The sequence below is a fragment of the Phascolarctos cinereus genome, unplaced genomic scaffold (genome assembly GCF_003287225.1).
Source record: "Phascolarctos cinereus isolate Bilbo 61053 unplaced genomic scaffold, phaCin_HiC Scaffold_9;HRSCAF=440, whole genome shotgun sequence".
Lineage (NCBI taxonomy): Eukaryota > Metazoa > Chordata > Mammalia > Diprotodontia > Phascolarctidae > Phascolarctos > Phascolarctos cinereus.
The window spans coordinates 72,115,835-72,142,682 of record NW_027556402.1 but is presented as its reverse complement, the minus strand read 5'-3'; the positions used below and the strand labels follow the sequence as shown (position 1 = coordinate 72,142,682).

The following is a 26,848-nucleotide window of genomic DNA, read 5'->3' as shown; positions in this document are numbered from 1 at the left end:
TGGTAGGCTTCAGTTCTATTGCAGCTGAAAACTCCCAAATTCAAGAGATTACTACTTTCTACAGCCCCCAGCATTGGTAATTACAAGAGTGTACCACCATACCTAACCACGAAAATGTTTATAGAGGTGAAAAAATCAGGTGATTTTCTTGATCGCCTTGTTTTTGTTTTGTTTTGTTTTGTTTCTTGGTAATTGGGGTTAAGTGATTTGCCCAGGGTCACACAGCTAGTAAATGTCAAGCATTCAGTCTGAGGACAGATTTGAACTCAAGTCTTCCTGACTTCAGGGCTGGTGCTCTATCCTCTGCGCCACCAAGTTGCCCTGATCGTCTTGTTTTTAATAATTTTATTATCCATGAGCTTTTACGTTTCTTATCTTTACTGCTTTGAGATATATGATGCTTTACAAACCTTAAGCACTTTATTCATGCAATTATTATTATTACTAATTTCTTGTAGGTCATACCTCTACTGTTGTGTTGCCTATTGTACATATTTCTATGGATTTTCATTCCAAATTCTGAGCATGTGTCTGGTACTTAATGACAATTTTTTAAATTTATTGATTCATTTTCATTCATTCATTCATTCATTTCATTAAATATATTCATTCACACTTATCTTCTTAAATAAACTTTTCACTTCCTTTTAAGTTACATCAGACACTGAAGTGACAGGGATCAAATATTGTGTCACTCCATTATTGTCACTAATGAAATCAGCATAAAAACATTCACATATTTGTTCAATTTCATATGTAGTTATTATCCTTCAAGTCTCACTTACAAAAACTTTTTTAGGCTGGTTTTCCTTTTTTATAGCCTTTAGATACTTTTTAAACAGTATCACTTATCATCTATATACCCATTTATACTGATCTGTAAATGTGCTTGTTCTGTAAATTAGAACAAATCTTGGATGCCATATCTCTCTTCCAGGCAGGATGAAGTGCAAGTAAAATGGGGGGTTTCTGGGAATTTTCAGTGTACTCATTACAGCAAATTTTGTGTCAATTAAATTTCTTTAAGAAATGGTGCTAGAATTAATGTCTTTTTTTTTTCTGAGCCAGTAGCTTGTTTATACAGTTCAAGTTGGAGATGTAATTGGAATTCATTTCTCATTTTTCTCATTTGTTTCCCAGTTTAATATTAATTTTAAACTTTGATCCAACCAAGTGATGATGAAGCTGTAAACAAGTAGTTGAGACTGAAATAGGTCCTACTTTTTGAGCCATTTCCTGTTTGAGAAAACATATTCTTTTCAATTTGGGGGGTGTTGATTGGTGCTTATCATACCTGGCGAATTCCAACTCACATCCTATAAAAAAGTATTCATCATATGCAGGGACAAGCTTTCTAAGCACTTTACAAGTTCTTTGCCTCTTATTTCTTGATTCTGTACCATAATTTCTAACATAATTATCAATAAATTTATGTATATCCCTTTAATCTTTTCCATATACTTTATGATTTGGCTACCTTGGCCTCTTTGTTATTCCTTGGACAAGACATTCTATCTTCTGACACTGTATTTTCACAGGCTACCCCTCCTGCCTGGAATTCTCTCCTTCTTGCTTCCATCTTCTGGTTTCCCTTCACATCTCAGCTACTTTCTACAAAAAACCTTTCCTGATCTGCCTTAATCTTAGTGACTTCCTTCATTTGATTGTCTTCAATTATTCTATATGTATTTTGTTCATACAAAATTTGTACATAATCTTTGTAGGTAGATGGTATAGTGGATAGAGTACTGGGCATGGTGTCAGCAAAAACTGAATTAAAATACAGTCTTGGGCATTTACCAAGTCTATGAGTCTCGGCAGGTCACCTAGCTTCTGTTTGCCTCAGTTTCCTCGTCTGTAAAATGTGTAAAATAATGGCATCTACTTCTCAAGGTTGTTGTGAAGATCAAATGTGATAATAATTGTGTAGCGCTTAGTACAATGTTTGCTGCCTAGAAAGTGTTACATAAATGCTATTAGCTATTATTAATTGTTTGCATGTTTCCCCTCTTCCCCTAATTAGAGTATCAGTTTTTTTGAGAGTGGGGACTATTTTGTTGTATTTTTTTTCCTTTTTTTATCTCTAGCATTTTACAAAATGTCTTAGAGGACATTTAATAAATGATTCTTGAGTTGACTTTAGTACTAAAGTCACCTGTTATCAAGATATCATTTTGCCTAGTTTGGGAAATATTTTCTATATTATGATTATCTGACCGCATTAGTGGCAGACTTTCCAGATTCTCTTGGCTTATATGATATAACTGCTTTTTTTTTTCCACACACTGCATTTGATACAAGAGTGGCAAATCCAAACAGTGTGGTAAAAGAGCTCATATTTACTGTCTATTTCACTTCAAGGTTTGAAAATTCTTCATACCCCTTTCCTTATACCTTCATGCCAACCGTCTGTGAGAACCACTGTGATGATGTTAAATTTGTCAAGGGTTCCTGAGGTAGTTAAGTCTCAGACACAGGATTCAAACTCAGGACTTCCTGACAAGTTGTGAGCTAGTGAAAAAAAAACAGTTTGCCTAATAGTCCCATTCTCTAGGATTCATGTAAAATAAGACACAACTAACTTGGAGATTGGTCACTCTCCCCCACCCCCACACCAGCCACTTGATTTCTGTGGCACAGAGTTAAGCTTCCTTGGTCCCTGGCTCTTATTCCTTACTAGGCAACCCTGATTTCAGTGTTCCAGACTACCGCAATACATTGTCCCATGGGTGATGGGGTATTCTATTAGTACCACTTCAGCTTAGTCTAAAACTCTATATACTTTGAGCCCTGAGTATCTTGGGGCTTCAGATATGAATGCACAATTGTTTGATATACCCTTCTTGGGGTATTTCTGAAATTAGGGGCAAGCAGTGTCGGTAAGTCATTCTCCATTGGTATCCGTTACCCTTTCATGGCTGCTGTCTATAAGTATCACTGTCATTCAGGAACAGCTCTCTTCCCTTTTGCCCTGCCATAGTCCAGCAATTCATTTTATCTATGGTCAAATACATGAGAGTAAAAACCTTAAAAACACTGACAGATCTGTTTTATTTTATTTCTAATTGTGGCCTTACTTTTTAAATGATCTGGTTTAACTGGATCTCTTGCTAACTGCTCCTCCTGAAAAAAAAAATTTCATATATATATATATATATATATATATGTATGTGTGTGTGTGTGTGTGTGTGTGTGTGTGTGTATTACAGTCTTATTTGTAGAATTCCTTTAATTCTTTATCTTCTAATCAGAGGATTACATAAAAACTACAATAATTTTAATTTTAATTTGTGGTATGTTTCTCTCTATTCATGATTAAGTATCACAAGATGCCATAACCATATTTTCTGAAAGTTCCATTTCATCTTACTTTGGGGTACATGGTAATAGAAGAGACAATGCATAAAGGGGAGTGGTTGCCTGTGAGGGACACTTTGATTTGCCAAGTTACAAGGACAGTGAACAGGGACATTGGGAAGTAGTTTAACATGCCCCATTTATAAATAATTGACCCTGCTTTCAAAACTGGGAGATGGTTCAGGATGATGGTGGGAGCCTATGAATCTGGAGTCAGGGCAATTGACAAGGAGAAGATAGCTCAAGAGTAGGGAGTGAATTGAGGCATGGTTATCTTGGGTTTCCTGAAATAATAATCCAGGAAAGCCAGGCAATGAGAGATCCCAGACTGGAAGATTTCTGCCACCAATGAAGGAAGCAAGATCAATCAATCAATATCAAGCATTTAACAAGCACCTACTATGTTCCAAGTACCTTTCTATACCCTGGAGATACAAGGTAAGAATAAACATGCATGCACTTGTAAGCAGATACATATAATATAGTTTTTAAAATTTCTTGGGGGTAGAGCCAGCAGTTCGGAAGATGAAAAAAGCCTCATATGGGAGTAACATGTAGGTTGGATGGGGATAGGATCTGAACCCCTAAAAGGAAAAGACCAAGTCTTTGGGATATGAACCCCAAAAAAGAAAAGGCCCTGGATTTTCTCACATAGCCCAGATCCGGTATTCACCTGAGGTGTCTGGCCCAGCCCAGCCCACCTTGATTACTTACTTAGCTTACTTAACATGCCTTAATCCCATACAGGCCCCTTTCTCTGTTACCTCCAGACCACCCCAGTCTACTTGCCACTCCTAGATCCTATCCAGATCTTCCTACAGTCTTTTTGTATAAAAGTACTAATTTTATCCTCATCAAATGCTCAGATTCTTAAAATCCAGCCAGCTTATATTGGTGTCACAAACAGTCCAGACTCACTAAGAATCTCACCCATTCCAACCAGTGTCATAATAAACTCACTACTTGGACTAAAGGAAGGCTTGAGAGGTCAAAATATTTTGAGGCATACCCCTGCCCTGTACCCTTGCATTTAAAGTTTCCTAGATTTCTTAAAAATGCTAGAAATTCTAAGAGGCAGAGTTAAAAAAAAGTACATTGTTTTCAATATGGGGAACTGACCAACAGTTGTAGACATCAATGTAACATATACAACATATAGGGAATCAAAACGATGTTAACAGTGAACTGGTGGAAAGAGGGAATCCTCTGCATCCCCTTTAAAGGCTTTAAGTTAGATACAATTTTCATCCAGTTGACATATATAAACTAGTAAAAAGAAGCCAATAAATTATATCAATTTTGAATAAGAAATCAATTTTTCTGGTGAATTGTGAAGTGATCAAAAGTCCAGTTAACAAAAAAAAAAGATAAATTACATTGGATATATTATGGACTGGTTAATCAATCCTTTGACTAACTTTAAAAGATGTTTAGAAGATAGAAGTCGGAGAAGGTTAGGAAGGATGAATTCTAAAGAGTGACAGTCTTGTAAGATGAGTGTCAGGAGTCTCAGAATGAGATGAGGATGGACATGATAGCAATCTGCAGATATTTAAAGAGTTGTTATGTGGAACAGGGATTAGCCTTGTTATTCATAGTCCCAAAGGGCAGGACTGGGATCAATGGTAGAGTTAAAGTGAGCAGGCTCACTACTTGATATAAGGGGGGGGGGGAGAAATGCCTGACAATTGTCAAAAAGTTAGATGCCCAGGAGGCAGCAGCTTCCTCCTTACTAGAAATTCTCAAGCAAAGGCTTAGACATTCATTTGTCATAGATATTGTAGGGAAGAATTCTTTGCATTCATGGATTTGACTAAATCACCTCTGAGATTTCTTCTACTTTCTGAGATTCTATGATCCTGTAAATTTGTAATAATGAGAAGCACTTGTTGCAAACCACTGTCTTTTACATGATACCATTCAATCAGTCAATCTAACATGTATTAAATATGATGTGGCAAGAAGTACTATGCTGGGAACACAAAGATATAACTGAAACTGTACATGCCCTCACATAGCATCCATTCACCTAGGTAAGCTGACACATACATCCATCAGTATATTTAAAAATGTATATACATACATACATATTATACACACACACACACACACATATGCAATTCCATTACTATGAATATAGAAGGAGGTATCCATTAGAGGAAAATTCTTTTCCATGCTTATGTTATTTTTATAGTGGTGGATTAGTAAGATAAGTTATTCTTCTAATTTCTTCAAATGGAAAGAATCAACAATTTACTCACAGATTCATATTTAAAGTCACAAGGTATATTGTCTGTAAGCTTTTCTTCTCTTTAGTTAACTTTTCTTACTTAATACATTGAAATACTGTACTAATTGCTACTTTTCTAGCTCACTCTGTCAGCCATGAATTAAATACAATATAGGGTTTGTTTATCTTTTTTACTTATTTATCCACAAAAGATCATTCAACATACAAGGAAGATGTGATTTTTCAGATGCAAGGGAAAAAAAATTTGGTCTTCTACAATTAAGAGAGATGATATATTTTAATATAGGCATGTTATGTATGATGCTTTTCAAGCAATATCAAGTGACAAAAACACAGTTATGTATATTACTTACTAATTTTTACATAAATCTGGAGTGTTATTGTCAAGTTCTGCCCTTTCCTCTTATTTAAAGGGTCCCCAAACATAATTATCATTTTGAAAGAAAGGAAAACATTCCCACCTAAGCCTTATTTTTTTTTTCTCCAACAGTAGTTTTAGATAAAACCCTCATTCTCTGATGAAACCCCTTGTGATGCAAATAAATCAGCCTCCTGAAGGTAAAGAACTTTCCTGTTGAGGTAAATTATCACTTCAGGGTGTCCTTGAAGCCTCAGCATTTTTATAAGCTTATCAGTAGCTTGGCTGCATAAACTATCACAAAGATTCTTTGTGATTATGGGAAGTCAGTATAAAGGATATACTCCTAGTCATCCCTGCTCTCTCATTCCAGAGGGGAAGTCAGAGGGCAGCAGATTGACAATATCCTGACTTATCAGGGATAATTTTGCATTTTTGGTGAACTATGGTCAAGCGGGATCCTGTTCTATAATAACATGCTTTAGAATGGAATTTTAAAATTTTGTTGAACTTTATAATTTAACTTTTTTTCTGCATTTCTGACCTACTTTAGTGGAAGCTTATTATTTTTCTGAACATTGAATACAACTCTCATGACATGCCTTTTATCTAAGGTCTCATCAATAAATCAATCAATAAATAATTATTAAGCATCTACTGTGTGCCAGAATTGTATTAAGTGTGAAGATACAAAAAGACTCAAAAGACAGTCCCTGCCCTCACAGAGCTTACAATCTAACTGGGAAGAGAACATGCAAGTAAATATAAACGAATAAAGCTCTACGGAGTATAAATAGGAAATAATTAACCTAGGAAAGGTACTAGAATAGGATTTTAATTAGAATTTAAAACATCAGGGAGTTCTATAGTCTGAGCAAAGAAAGGAGAATGTGTCTTGTTTATGGAACAGCCAAAAGGCCAGTGTCATTGGATTGAGGATTAAGATGTCAGAAGACTAGAAAGGTAGGGGGTGGGATAGGGGACTAATTATGAAGGGTTTTGAATGCCAAGCAGAGCATTTTATATTTGACCCTGCAGGTCATAGGTAGCCATGGAGTTTATTGAGTAGGGGGGTAGGACCTGTGCTTTAGCAAAAAATCACTTTAGTGGCTGAATGGCAGTTGGATTGAAGTGTGGAGAAATTTGAGACAGATAGACCCAACAGCAGACTATTATAATAATCTAGGTTTGAGCTGATGAGTGTCTGCACCAGAACAGTGGCATTGTCAGAGAACAGAACAGGGCATATTTGAGAGATATTGCAAAGGTGGAATTGAAGCATTATCAATAGATTGGATTTTTGAATAGTGGTGAGAGATAGTGAGGAGTCCAGCACAATGCCTAGGTTGCAAGCCTGAAGAACTGGAAGGATGAGGTTGGGCTCTGCAGTAATAAAAAAGGCAGATAACAGGGACGATGTAAGGGGAAACATAATGTGCTCTGTCTTGGCCTTATTGAATTTAAGATGTCTACTGGATATCCAGTTCAAGATATCTGAAAGGAAGTTTGAGATGCAAATTTGGAAGTCTATATATGAGCATTTTAAAAATTTAAAAAGAGAAAAAAGAATACACTAACAAAGATTCAAGAGCTATTTAAGAAGTGTTGGAAAGGCATAATTTGTTGCAGATAAATCTGTTATGGCATTTATGTAAGTATGCCAATTGTGTAAAAAAAAATTCTCTAATCTGTTTTCCTTAGTTTGCATTCCTCAATTTTCAATGCAGACGCTAAACAATATATTCTTCTGCTCTTCATTAGATGTGTTCTCGACAGGCATTGCCTACCACAAAAAATGTAGTAGGAAGCTTTGGCACCTAAGTTGTTTGACTCTTTCAACTTTAGGAAAGAAAACATGTCATATAGTTCATCATATTTGAATTATGTCAGAAATTTATTTTTGTCATTGTAGTATTTTTTTTCAAAACTCACAATTCATTCACTATGGATGGATAGTAAAACTGAAAAGTAACAAGGGGAACTGAATGTCATAGTATGAATGAGTGATTTAGCCAATCTCACAGTCCCCATGGCCCCAGTGATTTTCTGAATCTCAGCCCCATCCTAGGAATTGAAGTATTGACTGCAGCTGCCTCTCTTAGGAGGACTTAGTTTTATTTTAATTTAATCTAGACAAATAGAGGCCTGAATGAAAACGAAAGCATTTGTCATGTTAAGCTTACTACTTCGACTTTATAATTAATTTGAAATTTCACCATCAAACGTTCTCCAATGGATTAATTTATCAATCACTAAGGACCCATGCCAGTCAATACTTATCAAACACGGCTGGACAAGAGGACAAGTCTCAGAGGACAAAGTAATTGTAAACACTTTGATTCTATCTGAATGCCTATATAAATATAGTTGAGAAGTAAGACATGTAACTGCTATTTCTTAATTATAAAACCTCAAGTTTTATTCATTCATTTGTCAAAGAATTTGTATTTATATGTTTGTCCCATACATACTCATATGAAAAGAATATGGTTTAGTGGCTAGACTAGAATTTAAGCCAGGATGACAAGGGTTCCAGTCTTGCCACTTATACGTACTGACTCTTCTTGGCAACTCTCTAAGAACATAAAATGCCTAGAAGTTGGAAGTCCATATTGGTAAATAGAGGTACTCATCTGGCAGTTCTCTAGACTAATGAAATAAAAGGCCCAATGTTCCTATGTGCCATCATATGAAATTTCAATCCAATTAATGTTTTATTTTGATGTCTCCCTTCACTGTATAGTGTTAGTTACTGCTTTGTGTGTGTGTGTGTGTGTATAAACACACACACATGTATAAACCCTTATAGATAATCAAATCAACATGCTGAAGGCCTTCATCTAGTTCTTTTAAGATTTCACAGATACTAATGAAGTACTTACATTGTCTTGAGTAGGACATTAGTAAGTTAATGTTCACATTAGCCTTCTTTTTTGTTACATACCTCACCCAATTCCCTTTCAAATTTTCTATGTCCTTGATGTCTTTGAAGTCATTCCTCAGGTGCAAATAGCATGTTACTGCCTAGTCATACCCATGCCATGTCTTTTTTATTACCCTGAGGTAACATAAAATCTGTTATTACTTTGAGATGGATGATCATCCATGAGTTAGAGTCTTGAAACATTACAGGAACATAATATTAGAGGTCAAAACAGATTTTGGAATGAGGGAGTTGCTTGAGATACTTTTCTTAAATTAAATTTTATATTTTCCCAATTTCATATAAAACAACATATTTTTTTAAAATTTTGTGTTCTAAATTTTCTCCCACCCTCCCTACCTCCTGGATACAGTAAGCAAATTGATATGGGTTAAATATGCACAATCATGCAAAACATATTTCCATACTGTCATGTTGTGAAAGAAGACAGGCCAAAAAAAAAAAGTAAAGCAAAAAATAGTTATGCTTTAATCTGCATTCAGACTCCATCAGTTCTTTCTCTGAGGGTGGATAACATTTTTCATCATAAGTCCTTTGGAATTATCTTGTATTGTTGTATTGCTGAGAATGCCTAAGCCATTCACAGTTGATCGCCATACAGTCTTGCAATTACTGTGTACAGTGTTCTCCTGGTTCTGCTCACTTCACTTTGCATCAGTTTTTGTAAGACATTTTCTGGTTTTTATGCAATCATTCTGCATGTTATTTCTATTTTTTTATTTTTTCAAAATTTATTTATTTTTAGTTTTCAACGTTCACTTCCACAAAATTTTGAGTTCCAAATTTTCTCCCCATCTTTCCCCTCACCCCACCCCAAGATGGTATGCAACCTGAGTACTCCTTCCCCCAATCTGTCCTCCCTTCTATCATCCCCCTTTCTCTTATTCCTTTCACCTTCTATTTTCCTGTGGGGCAGGATAGATATCTATACCCCATTGCCTGTATATCTTATTTGCATGTAAAAATATGTAAAAACAATTTTAAACATTTATTTTTAAAACTTTGGGTTCCAAATTCTCTCCCTTCCTCCCCCCCCACCAACCCGAACTGAGAAGCAAGCAACTCAATACAGGTTATACATGTGTAGTCATGCAAAACACTTTCATGATAGTCCTGTTGTGAAAAACTAACTATATTTCCCTTCATCCTATCCCACCCCCTGTTTATTCTATTCTCTCCTTTGACTCTGTCCCTCCTCAAAAGTATTTGCTTGTGATTTCCCCCACCCCCAATCTGCCGTCCCTTCTATCATCTTATCCCCTATCCTTATCCCCTTATCCCTCTCTCTTATCCCCTTCCTCCCTGTTTTCCTGAAGGGTCAGATAGATTTCCATACCCAATTGAGTGTGTATGTTATTACCTCTTTAAGCCAAATTCGATAAGAGTAAAATTCACTCATTCCCTCTCACCTTCCCCCACTTCCTCTCCACTATAAAAGCTTTTTTTTGTCTGTTTATGCTGTACATCATTTCTTATACCACAATAGTATTCCGTTACAATCATATACCACAACTTGTTCAGCTGCTCCCCAACTGATGGCCATCCTCTCAATATCTAATTCTTTGCCACCACAAAAAGAGCTACTATAAATATTTTTATATAAACAGGTCCTTCCCACTCCCCTCTCTCTTTTTTTAAAAATTTCCTTGGGATATAGACCTAGTAGTAGTATTGTTGGAACAAAGGGTATGCACGGTTTTATAGCACTTTGGGCATAGTTCCAACTTGCTCTCCAGAATGGTTAGATTAGTCCACCAACAGTACTCCCATATCCCCTCCTACAATTGTCATTTTCTGTTTCTGTCATATTAGCCAATCTGATAGTTGTGAAGTAGTATCTCATAGCTATTTTAATTTGCATTTTTTTCATGACTATAGATAGCTTTGATTTCTTCATGTGAAAACTGCCTGTTCGTAACCTTTGACCATTTGTCAACTGGGCAATGATTTGTATTCTTATAAATTGACTCAGTTCTTTATATATTTGAGAAATTAGGCTGTTGTCAGAGACACTTGTTCTACATCCAACCCCCAAGCTTTCTGGTTTCCTTTTAATTTAATTTTTTTATTTTAATTTAAATAATTTTATTTTTTTTAAATTTTTTTAAATTATTCATTTTACATCTTATAATATTCTCTCTCTTATTTGGTCATAAAATCTTCCCTTCTCCATAAAACTATTCCTTGCTTTCCTAAATTGCTTGAGATCATTGAAGTGTTTATAAATTCCCTAATATCATCTGACACTTTCATCTTAGAATATTTAATTTTGGGCCAGCCAAATTACTTGTACATCTCTAGTATCTCTCTAATGTATTTATAGTGATGGATTAATTCATAGGGTCAATCATCCAACTGCATATTATAGCACCCTCATCCTCTTATTTATTTTATTTTTTGCTAAGATTATCTTTTTTAGAGTGGCCTGACTTTAATGGTCCAGTAATGCTTCAGGTCTCAATTGAATCAGTACGATGTCATTTCCAAATAGGATCTTCTGGGAAATTTCATAATGTATAGGAACTTCCTATTACATTTGAACTTTGTACGTGACACTGTCCATCTCATTGGTGATCACTTTTGGCTAGCATGTCTCCTTGAGCCTGGGAAACAATGTAAAAGTGAAAATTGGCAGATTAACTCAGAGGGTCTCTACATATGAGAGCCCATCTGGAATCTCCATCTGGTAGAGGTGTACTGGAGATGCTTCATTGTGGAGATCCACTGGAGAAATATAGTATTTACATATGCATACTGTTTGTGTGTTGGGGTTCAGTTACAGGGTTTGTAGAATGAAAAACTTAGAAAAGCCCAAATAGAAGACTTGCAAACTGTTTAATATTAGAAAACTCCCTCTGCCAATGCAGGTTGACATCTTCTCTGCAACATATAATCTTAGAGTATAGTATACCTTAAAGAGGTCAAAGGAGTGATTAAGTAATAGCCCAGAGTCACACATCCAATTTGTGTCAAAAGTGGAAGTTGAATCCAGGTCTTTGAAGATGACTCTCTACAACATTGCAGTGTTAAAATAATCATAAATAAAATTTATCTAATTAAGGATCTTTCATTGTAAATACATAATTAAAAATCAGAAAAATCAATTAAATAAATTTAAAGGATCTGGGTTGTCAGAAAAACTTGGCTATATATAGAAGAAACAGCATGAGTAGTGGAAAAAGTACTGTACCACCGGAAGAGACATAGATTCAAATCCTGATACACCTGCTAGCAATTTAATAATGGGTGTCTCATAACTTCTCTCAGTTTCAGTCTTCTCAATTGTAAGCTAGGAACAATGATAACATTAGTACCTACCTCATGAGTGTTTAGAATCACATGAGATGATGTTATGTTTGATGGTATCTAGGTAAAAATCACTTAATAGATGGTTATTGATTAAATGATAAAGGGTTTCAAAATTGAATTAAAATAGATGCTCTCTCTCTGTCTCTGTCTCTCTCCCATCCTCCCTCTCTCCTTCTTTCCCTCCCTCCCTCACGCTGCTTTTCATGCCCTGTCTCTCCCTCTCTTCCCTCCCCCTCTCTGCCTTCTCTTTCTTTGCCTTTTACTTTTATAAATACCAACAGCTTCCTCAAACAAGCTAGGTCAAAGGTAGGCAAAGTAGCCAGTGCCTAGGGGTTCAATATGCAGGGGATATAATGAAAGACATTTTACATTATTGTTTTTAAAATGCACATATTCTTAAGGTCAGAAACTTGTACTTCCCATGGAAGATAGCAACTTATGATATTGAATCATAAGACCATAGATCTAAAGTTAACATCGAGTGATATCAGAGGTCATCAAGTAGCCCAGTCTTATCATTTTATAGATGAAGAATTTGCATTTCTTACCTGGCTGCACTACTATTGGATTCATTTGATTTTTCCACCATACCCCAGGAAGCTCATTATTCTAAAAACTTCGTTGTCTTGCAAGATCCCATCAGTGTTGGTACTCCACTATATCACCACCCTCTGTCTCTCTGATTGGAGAGGAGAGCCATGAACTACAAAACCCTATTTAAGGAGGGAGCCCAGCTCAGAATTTTTCATTTATCACCTGAACAAACTACTTTGGAATTTCTCTTGACTTTTCCACTATTCCCTCCTCATACCTTCCCAACATGTAACCCCACTTTTAGTTTCTTTTTGTGTCTTGTCTTGCTCCATTAGATTGCAAGCTACTTGACAGTAGGGACTGTCATATCTTTCATGTTTGCATCCTAAACTCCTGGCATAGTACCTGGCATATGGTAGATGCTTAATAAATGTTTGGCTGACTGACTGACTGATTGAAGCCCATAAGAATGAAGTCTAAGGTTATATAGCTAATGAATGTCAAAGGTGAGATTTGAACTAAGCCAATGCTCTTTCCAATATGTAAGCATTAAAACTTACATAAGTTGTAGTGAAGGTCTAAAATCTCAATAATATAACAGAGGTACAATTCCAATATGCAACATGATTTTAAAAACCTTTTCTAAAGCCTAAAATGCCTTATCATACTTCGGACCCCATATGCCTTCCAGTCCAGTAGCTTTATAAAGAGACCAGCCTCTACCAGCAAGCATCCTGAAACATCTTCTCAGTAGACAGAAATCTCTACACTGAGGTGGACTTGAAAGTTACAATTTAAATAATCTCAATGGGCTAAATTAGGAACGGTTGGAAAACAAATCACACTCAAGGCATGATCTTGCTTGTATTTAGATTTGGTATTTTTATACAAACTGTGCTGTCACGTGAATCCTCTGTGCTGGCAATCTTGCCTGCATTATATTAAATTATTTTCACTCCTTTAAATGTAGATTTGTAAATGATGAAACCACTAGCTTTTAATTAAATAATTAATCAACCAATTAAGTTCATTCATTTGTTTGTGTATTCATGCATTCATTTATCTATTTCTTTATTTCTGCCCAGCATCTTTCTTACAATTTCATCTAATTCAGTTTAAGAAACATTTATTAAACATCAGTTTTATGTAAGTACTGCGTTGAATGCTGTAGTTACAAAAAATATATTTGGCAAAGAATTAAGGGACTTTTTCTTTTCTGTATGTGTATGTTCGGTAGCTATTGCAACATTCAGCCCATAGCAGATATTCAAGTGATTGTTCAGTGATTAAATGTGTAACTAGGGTTTGAATAGGACACGCACAGTTCTGTCCTTCTCACCTTCGTTTCATTCTTGGGAACAAAGAAACCCTTGATTCCTTCCAGTCAACCATTTAATGAGTCAATATTAAGGTAGAGGTTGTCACTTTGAAGATCATGAAGCAAGACTCACAATCTGAGAGAACAGACAAATTAAGTGATCTTTAAAAGTGAGTTATTTTTCCTTCCCAAATGCATTTCACTCTTTTCTATTGTATATCACTTAATGACTGTTTGGAGCTGTTTACAATGAAGAGTAATGGAAAGGCAATTGACCCCATCTCCTAACCCAACTACCATATGGCCATGAGCACATGTCAGCTAAAGCCCATGTCCTGATAGGACAGTCTGATCTGTTCTTCAGTGTTCTTGCATGATCAGATTGGCAGCAATAATTACAGCAGAACTACCCTTAGTAAGTACATTAAAGTAGTAAAAAATTACATGCTATGTAAAGTGCAAGATTATTATTAATAGCGTATCAGGGAAGGCCATATGGTATAGAAGCATTGAAGTTCGGTAGTTCTACTGTAGGATTTTAAAAGGCAAGGAGAAGCAGGAGGTATATCCAGGTATAGGGAAGAACATGATCACAGGAGCATAGAATCTTCAACACAGATCGGGAAGGGACCTCAGAAGTCATCTATCTGAGGGGCAGCTAGGTGGTGCAGTGGATAAGGCACCAGCCCTGGAGTCAGGAGAACCTGAGTTCAAATCTGGACTCAGGCACTTGACACTTCCTAGCTGTGTGACCCTGGGCAACTCACTTAACCCCAATTGCTTCACCAAAAAAGAAAAAAAAAGTCATCTATCTGGCCCAATGAAGTTGTGACTTGCCATACCAAACTCTAAATCTCATGCATTATGGCAATGACTGCGAATTATTACCTGAACTTAGTATCTTCTCCAGCACCTAACAACACAGTATACATAGTAGGTGTTTAAGAAATGTTTGTTGACTTGAAATTAGGTGGGTCCTTGAACCCAGAGGATTTCTTCTGCCAGAGTTTCTTTGATCTTTTCCTCAAGTTCCTACTACATAGGCTGCCTCTCAATTTAGAGAATCATTCAAAGGGCTGCCTTCTTTCACAAGCTTTTTTCTCTTTAGAACTCTGTTTTTCCTTTATCACAAAGCAAAAGCCAGGAGAGAAGGAAAAAAGTTACATAAAAACTTCATAACACTTGTCTGTATGAAATCTGGGTGAATACTCCCCTCCAATATAGAGTTTTCCAGCCAGTTCACTTTTCTGCAAAGAAATAAAATCTCCCTCTAAAATATTTACTTCCTTTGTTGCATAATGTGAAACAAAATCTGCCTTTTCTTAGTAGCCATAACAATTAGGGTCTTCCTTCTAACATAGATATAAACATTATTTCACATAAAAAGCATTTTTTAAGAACCCTTTCTGTGAAAATCATTGTAGTAGGTATTATGTAAGATATAATTCATTCCACCTGCACTTTAGAGGCTTATAATCAATTTAGTTTATCTGAAGATCTTATCTTCAGCAAATTGATAGAACACTCCACATAAATATAATAGGCCCATGTCCCCCATGAGACCTGAAAAAATTAGCTTAATCCTGAGTCACTGGAGGTTAGGCTATTATACCACAGTCTCTATATCTAAAGTTACTCATCATTTATCAAGTCATACTGCCACACATATTGGCCATTCCTTCCATCAGATCCAGATAGCTAATATTCAGTCAGACCTCAAGATCACAGTTAAATAATACAATTACATTAAATAAACAATAATATATTAAATTTTAAAATAAACAAAAGAGCTTGAAATGTATATCATAGAATGTAACATACTAATTTCTTCCCACCTCCAACTTCCAGAAAAATTATCTTTCCTAGTTGGAGTCCATTCCTCTCAATGTTAGACACCTGTAACTTGGAAGAACTAAATTGGAAGTGGTGAATCTTACAAACTTCCCATCTTCTAGCAAAGAGTGGGATACAGTTGAAATCAGTAATATATTGCCACAAAGGGGGTAGTTATTTGTTTGGATCCTGCCGAACGGGTGAATAGGACAGCAGGATTACTGACTCTTGCTGTTAGGTCCCAGAAACTTCAATCCAACAATCTGGCTTAATAATGCCCCAGCCTGAAATGAGATAATATTCAAACGGACCAAAGGCCATTTGGACTCAAATGGACCATATTCCATGGGGCACAGCCCGACCATCATAAATTTAGTGCTAATAAGAATCTAGGAAAATTATATTATTTAGCTTTCTCCATCAATTACTTTATTCTAGAAAATTGACAAAAAATAAATCAAGCCTAGGTCTAGTATGCCAATTTCTGATGTGTAAAAGTTCAAATTGCAATTTGAGCTATCAGCTCTCATTAGCCAGTATGAGTAGGGACCAGCACACCCATTTTACAAAGAAATGTTCTCTGAAAAGGACAGTATTCCTCTTAGAAGAAATTGTTTGTACAGATGTCAAGTTGATTGGTTTTTGGTGCCATTCACTGTACAGTATTGAGAGTAAAGAATCAAGTAAGAGTCTAGGAAACTGTTCAGGTGTGCACATACTAACTGGTGATCTGCTGCTCTTTCACATTTTCCTGTGTTTGCTCTCATAGCCATCAGAGGCTGACTGTTTTTGAGATCATATTAGGAGCTTGCTTGTGGTGTCTGTGTTTGGATAAGGGGGTCAGATTCTGTCCTATTTTAGAGCCCAGAATCTGTGTGCTTCCAAAGGGAATATGAAAAATGACTATATGTGTCACCGAATCATTTGAAGCTCCAAGTATGATCATCAAAAGCATATTTTATTTCTTATTCTTCAAGAAAAAGGCAGGCACAAGGAGAGAATGCTACATTTGGTATGAGAAGACCTATTTCTAGAATTTCATCTGTAGTAATGGATGTGACATTGTTCAAGTTAATTAAGTTTGAGAGGAGACTTAGTTTTTATCTATAAAATTAGAGGATTCAACACATAAGTGATTACTATATGTAAAACACAAGGTAGCTAAGAGATGCAGTGAATAGATCTCTGGGCTTAGAATAAGGAAGATTCATCTTCCTGAGTTTAAATGTTGTCTGACACTTACTAGCCATGTGACCCTAAGCAAGTCACTTAACCATATTTACTTCATTTACCTCATCTACAAAACAAGCTGGAGAAGAAAATGAAAAACTACTCCAGTATCTCTGCCAAGAAAACCCCAGATGGGGTCATGAAAGGTTGGACATAACTGTAACAACAATAACAACAACATACATACATAAAACGCAGTTCTACAGTTGGTGCTGGAGATACAAACACAGAAATAAACAAGCAGAAAAACAACAATTCTTTCGACAGGCTGGTCTATCCTTAGAAAATGATACTGTACTTTTTCACCTTCATATGAAAATACTGAATTAACTCAGTAGGAAAACACACACACACACACACACACACACACACACACACACACACACACGTCATCCAACTCAGTATCAAAAAGTAAAGGAACTTAATGCATTAAATAGTTGTAAAATAAAGCCCATAGCCTATTATGAAAGATCCTTCACTCATCAACCAGGTCTTATTTGTTAGCTTAGCATCTCTACAGATGTCATGATCTTCAAGGATAGTCTTTAGCTGGAGGTCTGGCTTCAATAATTGGTTTCAGGAATTCACATAATTTTGTCTGTTTTGAGAGTGCCTGGTATATATAATAAATATATGTTGATTAACTGATTAATGTAACACATTGACACAGTTGTGATGAGAGAATCCCTTCCCATGATTCAGAGCATAACATATCTATGCTGGCCCACTCTTTTTTTTTTTAGGCAGTTGGGGTTAAGCCCACTCTTTATACCTCTTGTTCATATCCTTCTAAACGGTCACCTCACTGGGGCCACTCAATGTGCTGGGAAGTTTTCCTTTTTTTTTTTTGTTGTGAAGGAAAGAATACTGATGGAGCAAACAGGCTGTCCATCAGTCAGGGACAGAAGTAATACAGATTGTCAAAAAGAGTCACGTCTACTTTGACACATAATTTAAACATTTATCTTGTACCTGGATTACTTGGCCAATTCTTTGGCATCATGTAGAAACAATCTAAATCTTGTATTTTACCAATTGCAACAGAGGTTCACATAAAAAAATATATAACCAAGGGCCGCCTTTTAGATAACATTCTTAAAAAAGACATTTGCTACTGTCCTGAGGAATTGTGTCATCTTACATGCTCTGCTCTGCCATTTGAAATAGCAGAAATCTAAAGAATCTCAAAAATTCAAGTGATAATTTCTGAATAGATATTTCAATCATTCCACAAATTCTAGAAAATCTTAATATGCTGCACCAAATTTTATAACTTTGGGAATGATTGTTGAATGCTTTATGAAATCCTAGAATCCTAGAGTAGAAAATCATCTTGTCCAACTCTTTCTGTCCCCAATCATCAGATGAAGAAACTGAGGCTTGAAGATCAAGTGACTGTGAGGTCATAAGTCTAGTAAGTGGCAGAATTAGGCCTTGGAAGCAATTTCATTGTTACCAGGCTCAGTACTCTTACATTTAAATACAATTTTTTAAAAAATCCATTTGTGAGACTTATGACTTTGCTTCTTCAAAATGTCAAGTTTGCATTTTATTATGTACCGTCTTTTTAGGTGGTTAAAAATTAAGTGTTTTAAAATTAAGTGCGCAACTGAAAATTACAGGGACATTGTATCATTTTCACAAAGTACATTTTTTTTCACATGGTTGAAGAATTCTATCTTAATTATACTTAGCCAGAGAGTATTATGTGTGGTACAGTGAACTATAAGAATAAAACAGCTTGTTCCTCTCACTTAGAAGTCCATGGCCATTAAAATATATATATATATATATATATATATATATGAGAAGACTTTCCTCAAACAAGAATAATGATGTTGCAGGGCCCTCAGCAATAATATCTAACATGTTAGCATGTTCTTTTGGAGCACTGGTGATTAAGTGTCCAAGCAATCCTAGCAGATATATAAAGATGCACTCAACTTCAAACTTTATTTTATCATCTATTAGATGTTGACTTTTTAGTATTTTCTTGAGGAAATAAAGATGGGGGAAAAATCTCTTTGAGTCGTGTGGCATAATTACCTTTTTCCTTCAAAGATTCCATAGGGAGAAGAATCTCTACTATTATTTGACACTATTGCTATTACAAGGTGATAGTCATTTCATTTTTAAAATCTTTTGCTTTTAATGATACCTTGCTCCATTTTCTTCCTTTCCCACAGCTGTTTGCCTTCTCTGCATTAAAACCTCCCACTGACTTCAAAGGGAGTGATAAAAAGGGATCTGAAAAATGTCTTGAGACTGCTTTGGTTATATCTTAACGCTAACATTGTCTGAGAGACATACTAGTGTTAGCCAATGAAAGGATCAGGAAACTATACTCTTAGTGTATTACTAATCTGTATTCATGAATTGAAGTGTGGGACAAACTAGGTAGGATCACTAGACCTGGAAGGAGCCTTAGAGGTCATCTAGTCCAACCCTATAATTTTACTGATAAGGAAAGTGAGGCCCAGAGAGTTAAAGTGATCTGCTCCAGGTCACTCTTGTAGAAAGTAGTAGAGCTGGGGTTTGAACTCTGACACTATACCTAGTGTTTATTCAGATATAAACTGCTGCACAAAGAAATGTGGCTCAGTTTAAATTTACTTTTTATTGTCAAAACTGATTAAGTGTTCAAAATGTAACATGTCACATTTCTTTATATTTTGTATTTTGTATTTTTTTTCTTTATGGTCACATTTCCTGTAAGTTTTAATCTGAAACAACCAAATTGCTTGGGGGCCACAGAACCACAGAATTTCAGAGTTGGAAGGGACATGTGTGGTCATCTAGTCATTCGACACATTCCTGAAATAAAGAATTCCCTTTTAAAAAAATCTGGAGACAATTCTGGGAAGATGGCTGAGTAGGTCAAAAAATTCCAACCTCTCCAGATTTCCCCTACAAATGAGATAAAATAGTGCCTCAGGGTGAACGTAGAGCAGTAAAAGAAAGTGTGTGAGCAGAACAGTGGTCCTCCTGGGACAACTGAGAAGATCTGAATAAAAATTTCAGGAAGAAGTTTGGTCCCTGTGAAGAATAAACATCTCCAGGGTAGTTCCACTTAAACAACAAGATTAGCTGGGTTGGGAGACTGTGTCAGCCCTAGCCACAGGAACTTTTGCCACCTGAACTGTGAAGGGAGTTGGACATCTGAGCCAGGGAAGATTGAGGGAACTGCTGACAAGGAACACCAGACCCAGTCATGCTGCAGAAACTTGGCCTTGGGTGAGAAGGAATCAGCACACACCTGTGTGGGACAGTGACCCTAACCCAAATTAAACTCAGAGACTTCTCAAGGTGGAAAGCAAAGGTTACCTTTATTACAATCTCTCGAGATGGCTGTCTGCTCCTTTGATATACGTGGAGAGAGAGAGAGAGAGAGAGAGAGAGAGAGAGAGAGAGAGAGAGAGAGAGAGAGAGAGAGAGACTGCATAATAGGAGCTGCCTTATAAAAGCAAATCTCCACCCACCACCATCCCTTACCCCCTTAACTGGGGGTGGGCTTACATCCTAACTGGGAGGTGGGGCTTACATTCTAAGCTGGAAAGTTTCTTCCTATCCCCTTAACTGGGAGGTGGGGCTTACATTCCAGGCACAAAATTCAAGAAAAGGAAAGAGGCCTGAAGCTAAGGACAAACAGCTCAGGTTGGCGGTGGGGCAGGGCTTATTCTTTCTGTTAAGTGCTTAAAAAGAGGGTCTGACTGGGGGAGGATTTTAAAAGTAATAATCAAGAATTATTTGACCCTTTGAGGAGCCTTCACTTCTGAGAGTTCATTTCTCACACTACCTTCTGAACTCATTACCTTAATTACACTGAGAAGTCTTCACTGGGACATCACATTCATACTTATCATAGATTATTTACAAGAGACTCAATAAGGACAGGCAGTTTACTTTTTATATGAGGAAAGGTAAAATGTATGTTTAAGATTGTTATTAGTAATGGAGTATTCTTAAGAAAGATTGGGGCAGACCTAAGTATGAAATGTCTTTAAAAAAATAAAACCATTTAGGAACAGCAAAAATGAGTCATTATCATATACAAATTAGGTGAGAGAGTAAAAATGGGGGAAGAGGGCTAGTAGTTCTGGAGAACTACTTTCATCAGGCAGGGGTTCAAGAGGGACAATTACATACAGACATCCATATGTAATATATATGCATATATATATGTATGTGTATAGATAGATATAGAAAGGTACAAAATCTTCTAAATTCAGAAAGAAATAAACCACTAAGGGAATAGGGAGGGAGAAGAGGATAAGAGAGGGATCTTTATAGGGGAAGGTGAGGGAAAAGGATAAATAAAAATGTAGAAGAGTGTTTAGATTAATGGGAATATGAGGACAATGGAGGAATCTTTGGAGGGGCATAGGTCAAGTAATAGGAGAGCAAGGTAGCAAGTAGAAGTAAAGTGGAGGTATGAGGAGTGATAAGAAATAGATACACAAACGTAAATTAAGATCAGGAGTAGAATTTTTTTTAGAGAAAAAGGAGTAGGGGTGGTAATATTGATCTCAGACAAAGGGAAAAGACATGTATTGCATTATGTATTGCATATTCATCTATGCTGTTTTGGACTATTTAAAATAACTAGACAGTATAAGGTTGGAATATTGCTGTGGTACAGGAAATGATAAGTTGGTGGATTTGGAAATATAGAAACACTTGAACTTATGAATGAAGAGTTTCTCTACTCTCAGAGAAACAGAGGACAAATATGCATAGTATGGGTTTACATAAATGCATATGAAAGCCTATGTTTATATATGGGTGATTATGGACATCTAAGTATATGTATGTGTATGTAAGTGTATGCATACATGGTAATATGTTTGTGTGTATATATCTTTGTGTGTATGTGTCTATATACGCATGCATGTACATATATAAGTATGTATATGTATGTATGCTTGCATGTATGTGTGTGTATATATATCTCCATGCTTAATTGTAGCCTGAAGTGGGGAGGAAGGAGGGAAAAAAAGAACAAAGTAAAAAGTGCACAGCAGAGAACAAAAAAAAATTTATAAGGAAGCAAAGAAAAGATGGACAGCTCTCAACACATTGTGTAGTATTTATTATATAGACTTTTTTGAAATGAAAATTTATTGCTATATATTTTGAATCTTCTCTTACATTCTGCTGTGCACATGGCAATGCTTTGTTTTCTTTTCTTATTTTGTATTTCTTCAATATTTATGTTTTTGATACATTTCTGGTAAAAATCTCCAAGTTATCTTGCCATGATTTCATTTGATCATGCTCATTCATAGCCTTTGCTTGAAGACCTCTCTGAGAAAGAAAAATGTGCTACCTTCCAAGGCACCCAGATCTATTTTGGGTAGCTTTAATTATTATAAAGTTTTTCATTACACTAAGCCTAAACTTACTTCTACAACTTCCACCCCACTGCCCCTAGTTCTCTTCCCTTTGAAACAAACAAGACAAGTCTAAGACGTTTTTAAGGCTAGAGCTTTTCAAAGACTTGACTGCTACATGTATAGTTAAGTCTTTTTTTTTTTTCCTGGTAAAAAATCTCCAAATTATCTTGCCATGATTTCATGGCTCTTCATAATCCTTATTGACTTATTGCTTCCTTCATTCGTTGATTTGTACATTGATTCTGTGATTCATTTATTTATTCTTTATATTATACATAGTTAGCCTGGAAGGGGTCTACTAATGAAATAACTCAGTTTCATGTAAAAGATTTTGGAAAGAAACCTGGGTAATAGTGTAAATTCCTTGTTTTGCAATCTTTTTTTAAACATAACCATCCAGTGTTAGAACAGATTTGAAGTGATCGTTCTTTACTTATACATTCATTGTGCTATACACAGACTTTTTTCCATAAGCAAGCATGCCTAGACCCAAGTGAGAGGCCTCCTCAATGTGAAGTTGATACTCGCTGAAGGATTTCACATTAATACATTAACAAAAATTATATAGCATAAGATGGTGGTACTGATGTTGCAAACTGAGTTGATGATTTTGGTTGCTGAAGTTCTCGTGCTGGTGAAATTATGGATCTTGCAAAACTGTCTACAAGAAATGACTAGGGCTATTCTTATTATCATAGACTTATATGCATAGAGCTGAGAGGGACCTTCGAGTTTGTTGAGTACAACCTACTCATTTTACAGATGGTGGTAAGTTGCAGAGCTGAGATTCAAAGCCTTTTGAGTTTCTACCACCTGCTAACAAGACTCACACACACACACACACACACACACACACACACACACATGCATATGTATATATGTGTATGTATGTATATACATATGTGTATATATGTGTATGTGTGTATATGTATATATGTGTGTGTGTATAGGTATGCATGTATATATGTATGTATATAACTTAAAAGTAGAAAAAATGTTGGCATGAGGCTGGCAGATGCCAGTATTGGGAATTGTGGAGAGATTACTGGATTTGAAGTAAGAGAACCTCAGTTTAAATGCTCACTGTGACACATACTATGTCTTGTGTCACCCTAGTAAAGTCACTCTCCTTCTCTGGTCATCAATGTCCTACACTCTAAAACAGGCTTACACAGCTTGTGGCATACCAAAGGATCTCCTCTACATACAAAGGATGTTTTCTTCTATATTTTTCATTGGCTGCCTTCAATCCTTAGGCATGCTGCAAGCAGCCCTAGGGCAATAAATGAGCTACAAGTTGTATAGGTCTGTTCTAAAATGAAAGTATTAGATCTATAATCTCCCTTCTACTTCAAAATCTATAATTTTATGAGACTATGAAATTAACAATATGACATAGTCAAAGAATCATTTGATGCAGAAAAACCTCCGCCATGTTTAATTTTTGATGGGCAGAAAGAAAACACTCATTTGATTGTTTTTTGCTTTTTACTTTTTAGTGTGTGGAACAGGAATTAGCTAGATACAAACTATGCATTCTTTTTTTCTGATTTTATTTTGGGTGTTCTTAATACTAGAGATTATATTGGCTCAGAAAAGAAGTGATTGAAAAATTTAGCAAGTAATTTTAGTTAAAGTTTAAGGAGTCTTTTGCCCAGAGAATTTGTTAAATGCTTACTAAGTGTGAAGCACTGTTCTAGGTGCTGGGGATACAAATACAAAAGTAAGAAAATCCCTTCTCAAATAACTCACGTTCTGATGCAATATAAGGAAGGTTTTAGCTACAAGTCTGATGGAATGGGCCCATAGTTCTTAGCATGAAGCAGCAAAGCAAGTGGCAATACTTCTTTATAAATATCATTTCCACTTGTAAAGCAATATCAGTTTTTGACTTTGAACCATTTAGTAGTACCAGGAAGTTTGGTTACAAGAAGTTTCTTTTGTGTTCTTCAATAGTTGTGGCCTTTTTACCGGAAGGAGTAGTTTCAAGGTTGCGTCTCCATACGGATTGTTTCCTGGAGTGATGGTTACAGGTTCTGAGCTGGAGGCATTGCTAATTCTAAGACTTTGAAGTTCAGGCTTCTGGATTATTTCTATAAATGTTGGAGATAGTGATCAATGTGGTGGCAATGGTTTGGCTCAAATGGCACATGTATCACTTGTGGTCCTTCAGGGTTCCTTGAGCGTCAGCTAGGTTAACTTGTCTGTCTTGTTCATGACAGTTGTTCAGAAGTTGATGGGGATGACTAGCATCTTCTCAGAATTTGCTTTCCTTGATGATGGCTAGGCTAGAAACAGAATTATGTGGTCTGGAAGGCACTATTCCCAGGGTTTCTGTGATGACCTGCCAGTTGGTAGCAATTGATCAATACTTGTTCCCAGTAGTGATAAGTAAGGTGGACCACCTCTCCACAATGATCTCACCTCCCAATAATGACTTTGGAGGCTTGGCTGAAAACAAGACCAGTGGTTTGGTGGGCACTGTTGTTTCCAAGGCTCTTGAATATGGGTCTGGGCAGTCTCCATTATGATTTGAGGGGAGATGGTGGTAAAGGTGAGGGTGGTGGTTCAATTTATCTGACAAGTGCTCAGCATGTCCTGCTACTTGTGTAGTAGTAGTAAAAGGAGTAGGAGTAGTAACAGTAGAGACGGTAATGGTAGTGATAGCCATAGTAGTTGCAGCAGCAGCGCACATTATAGTAAGTACACACACACACACACACACACACACACACACACACACATACATACACACAAACACACATACTCCCCCCCACACACACACACACATTATTCCAAGATTGAGCCTACAGTATTTAATCTGTGGATCATGTTTATGGGAACTCATTTTCATATGTTTCTTACTTGTAGCCTGTATCACCTAAATAATTGCCTAAATTCTCCTTTTTTCAATGTTGGTTGTGCCAGTATGCCAAGTAAAAGGAATAATAAATGGACTAGAAATACAGACAGATGACAAGTGTCTACTCATTCAGCTCTGCATTCTAGAAGAGAATAAGATAAAAAAAATTATTGCCTTTTTTGAGAAATAAAAATACTCACCATTTATGTAGTACCTTTTATCAGTGCATCTCTAAATGCTTTGTAAACACGAATCAATACTCTTACCTTCTCTGCAAAGTGAAAAAGGTAATACTATGGCTGTTGAATAGATAAGAAGAATAAATGTTTTTGTATTCCAATGTAAGATAGCCTATTCTAGGAAGGAGAGATGGACATTAGAGCAAATAATCTTGATAATCAAGGGAAGAAGCTTCTTGTATTTAAGCTATCTTTATATGCTCATTTTTAAACCTTAGGAAGCCAGAGAGGTAACTGCCTACCTTTTTTATGGTGAATATCAGACTGAATTCAAGAACATTCATGAAAAATTCCAAGACATCACTGTGGCTCTCCATAATGGTGGGGCACAGAGCGTTGTAGGTATTTGTTTGCTTTATGCCAAACAAAAGAAAACAGGATTCTGAAACAATTTTCAACTATTAGAATATTTGATGGAATTCTTCCTACAAAAAAAGATTATTTCCATATTGCCTTATTGGAAGATGTTAATTAATACTTTGCACACAAGCAAAGATGGAAGGGAACTTTACAAAAGTAGAATATTTGCAAGTGACATAGACCTCTAAGACTGTCAGGAAGGCTAGCAATGTGGTATCACAAAGTATAAGGCCAAAGGTGTGTCCTGGCACAAAAGTGCTGCTCCAACTAGGTTGGCTTGAGTTCTCCATGCAGAGTATTTGGGATGGCTATTGCTAGAGAGAGCTGGCTCCTTTCTGTAGAGTTCTTTCCAGAATGATGACTATGGAAGCAAGACCAGTGATGCAGGAAGTGCAGTCTCAGCACTCTTGCCCTTCTGTGGGAGCAACGTCACTAGTGAAGTTTTAGGAATGAACAAAATTACTGAAAGAAAGTGTATGGAGAGAAAAGAGAATGGGCCCAATAACAGATTATTGAGGACTGTACCATAAAGATCCAGGAAGTAGATGAGAAACCTGTAATAATACAGAGATACTAGTTTTAGATGAGGGCAAAAACAAAGGAGTGTAACATCTCTTAAGCCAACAGAAGAGAAATTAACAAGAAGGGGTTATCAGATTTATTAAGAACTGTAGATGAGAGTTGAAGAAAGGACCATTGGATTTAGTCATTAGGAAGTGACCCCTGAGAGACCAGTTTTGTGGAGCAGTGGAGGTAGAAGGAAATTGCAAAGAGTTTGAGGAGAGAGTGAAAAATTGAGGAGGCAGAGACTCTGAATGCAGATTTTTTAAAGAAGCATATTAATAAATGGAAAGAGGAG

The 26,848-nt window shown here is 36.2% G+C and overlaps 1 protein-coding gene across 1 annotated transcript in view; it reads right to left on the bottom strand.

Moving 5' to 3' along the window:
• Positions 1–25,222, bottom strand: part of LOC110222608 (uncharacterized) — an 89,885-nt gene extending 64,663 nt beyond the window's left edge. The window contains 2 exon segments of the mRNA XM_021007690.1: positions 24,499–24,620; positions 24,952–25,222. Coding sequence (XP_020863349.1) covers positions 24,499–24,620; positions 24,952–25,222 — 393 coding nt within the window.
• Between the last annotated feature and the right edge of the window lie 1,626 nt (positions 25,223–26,848).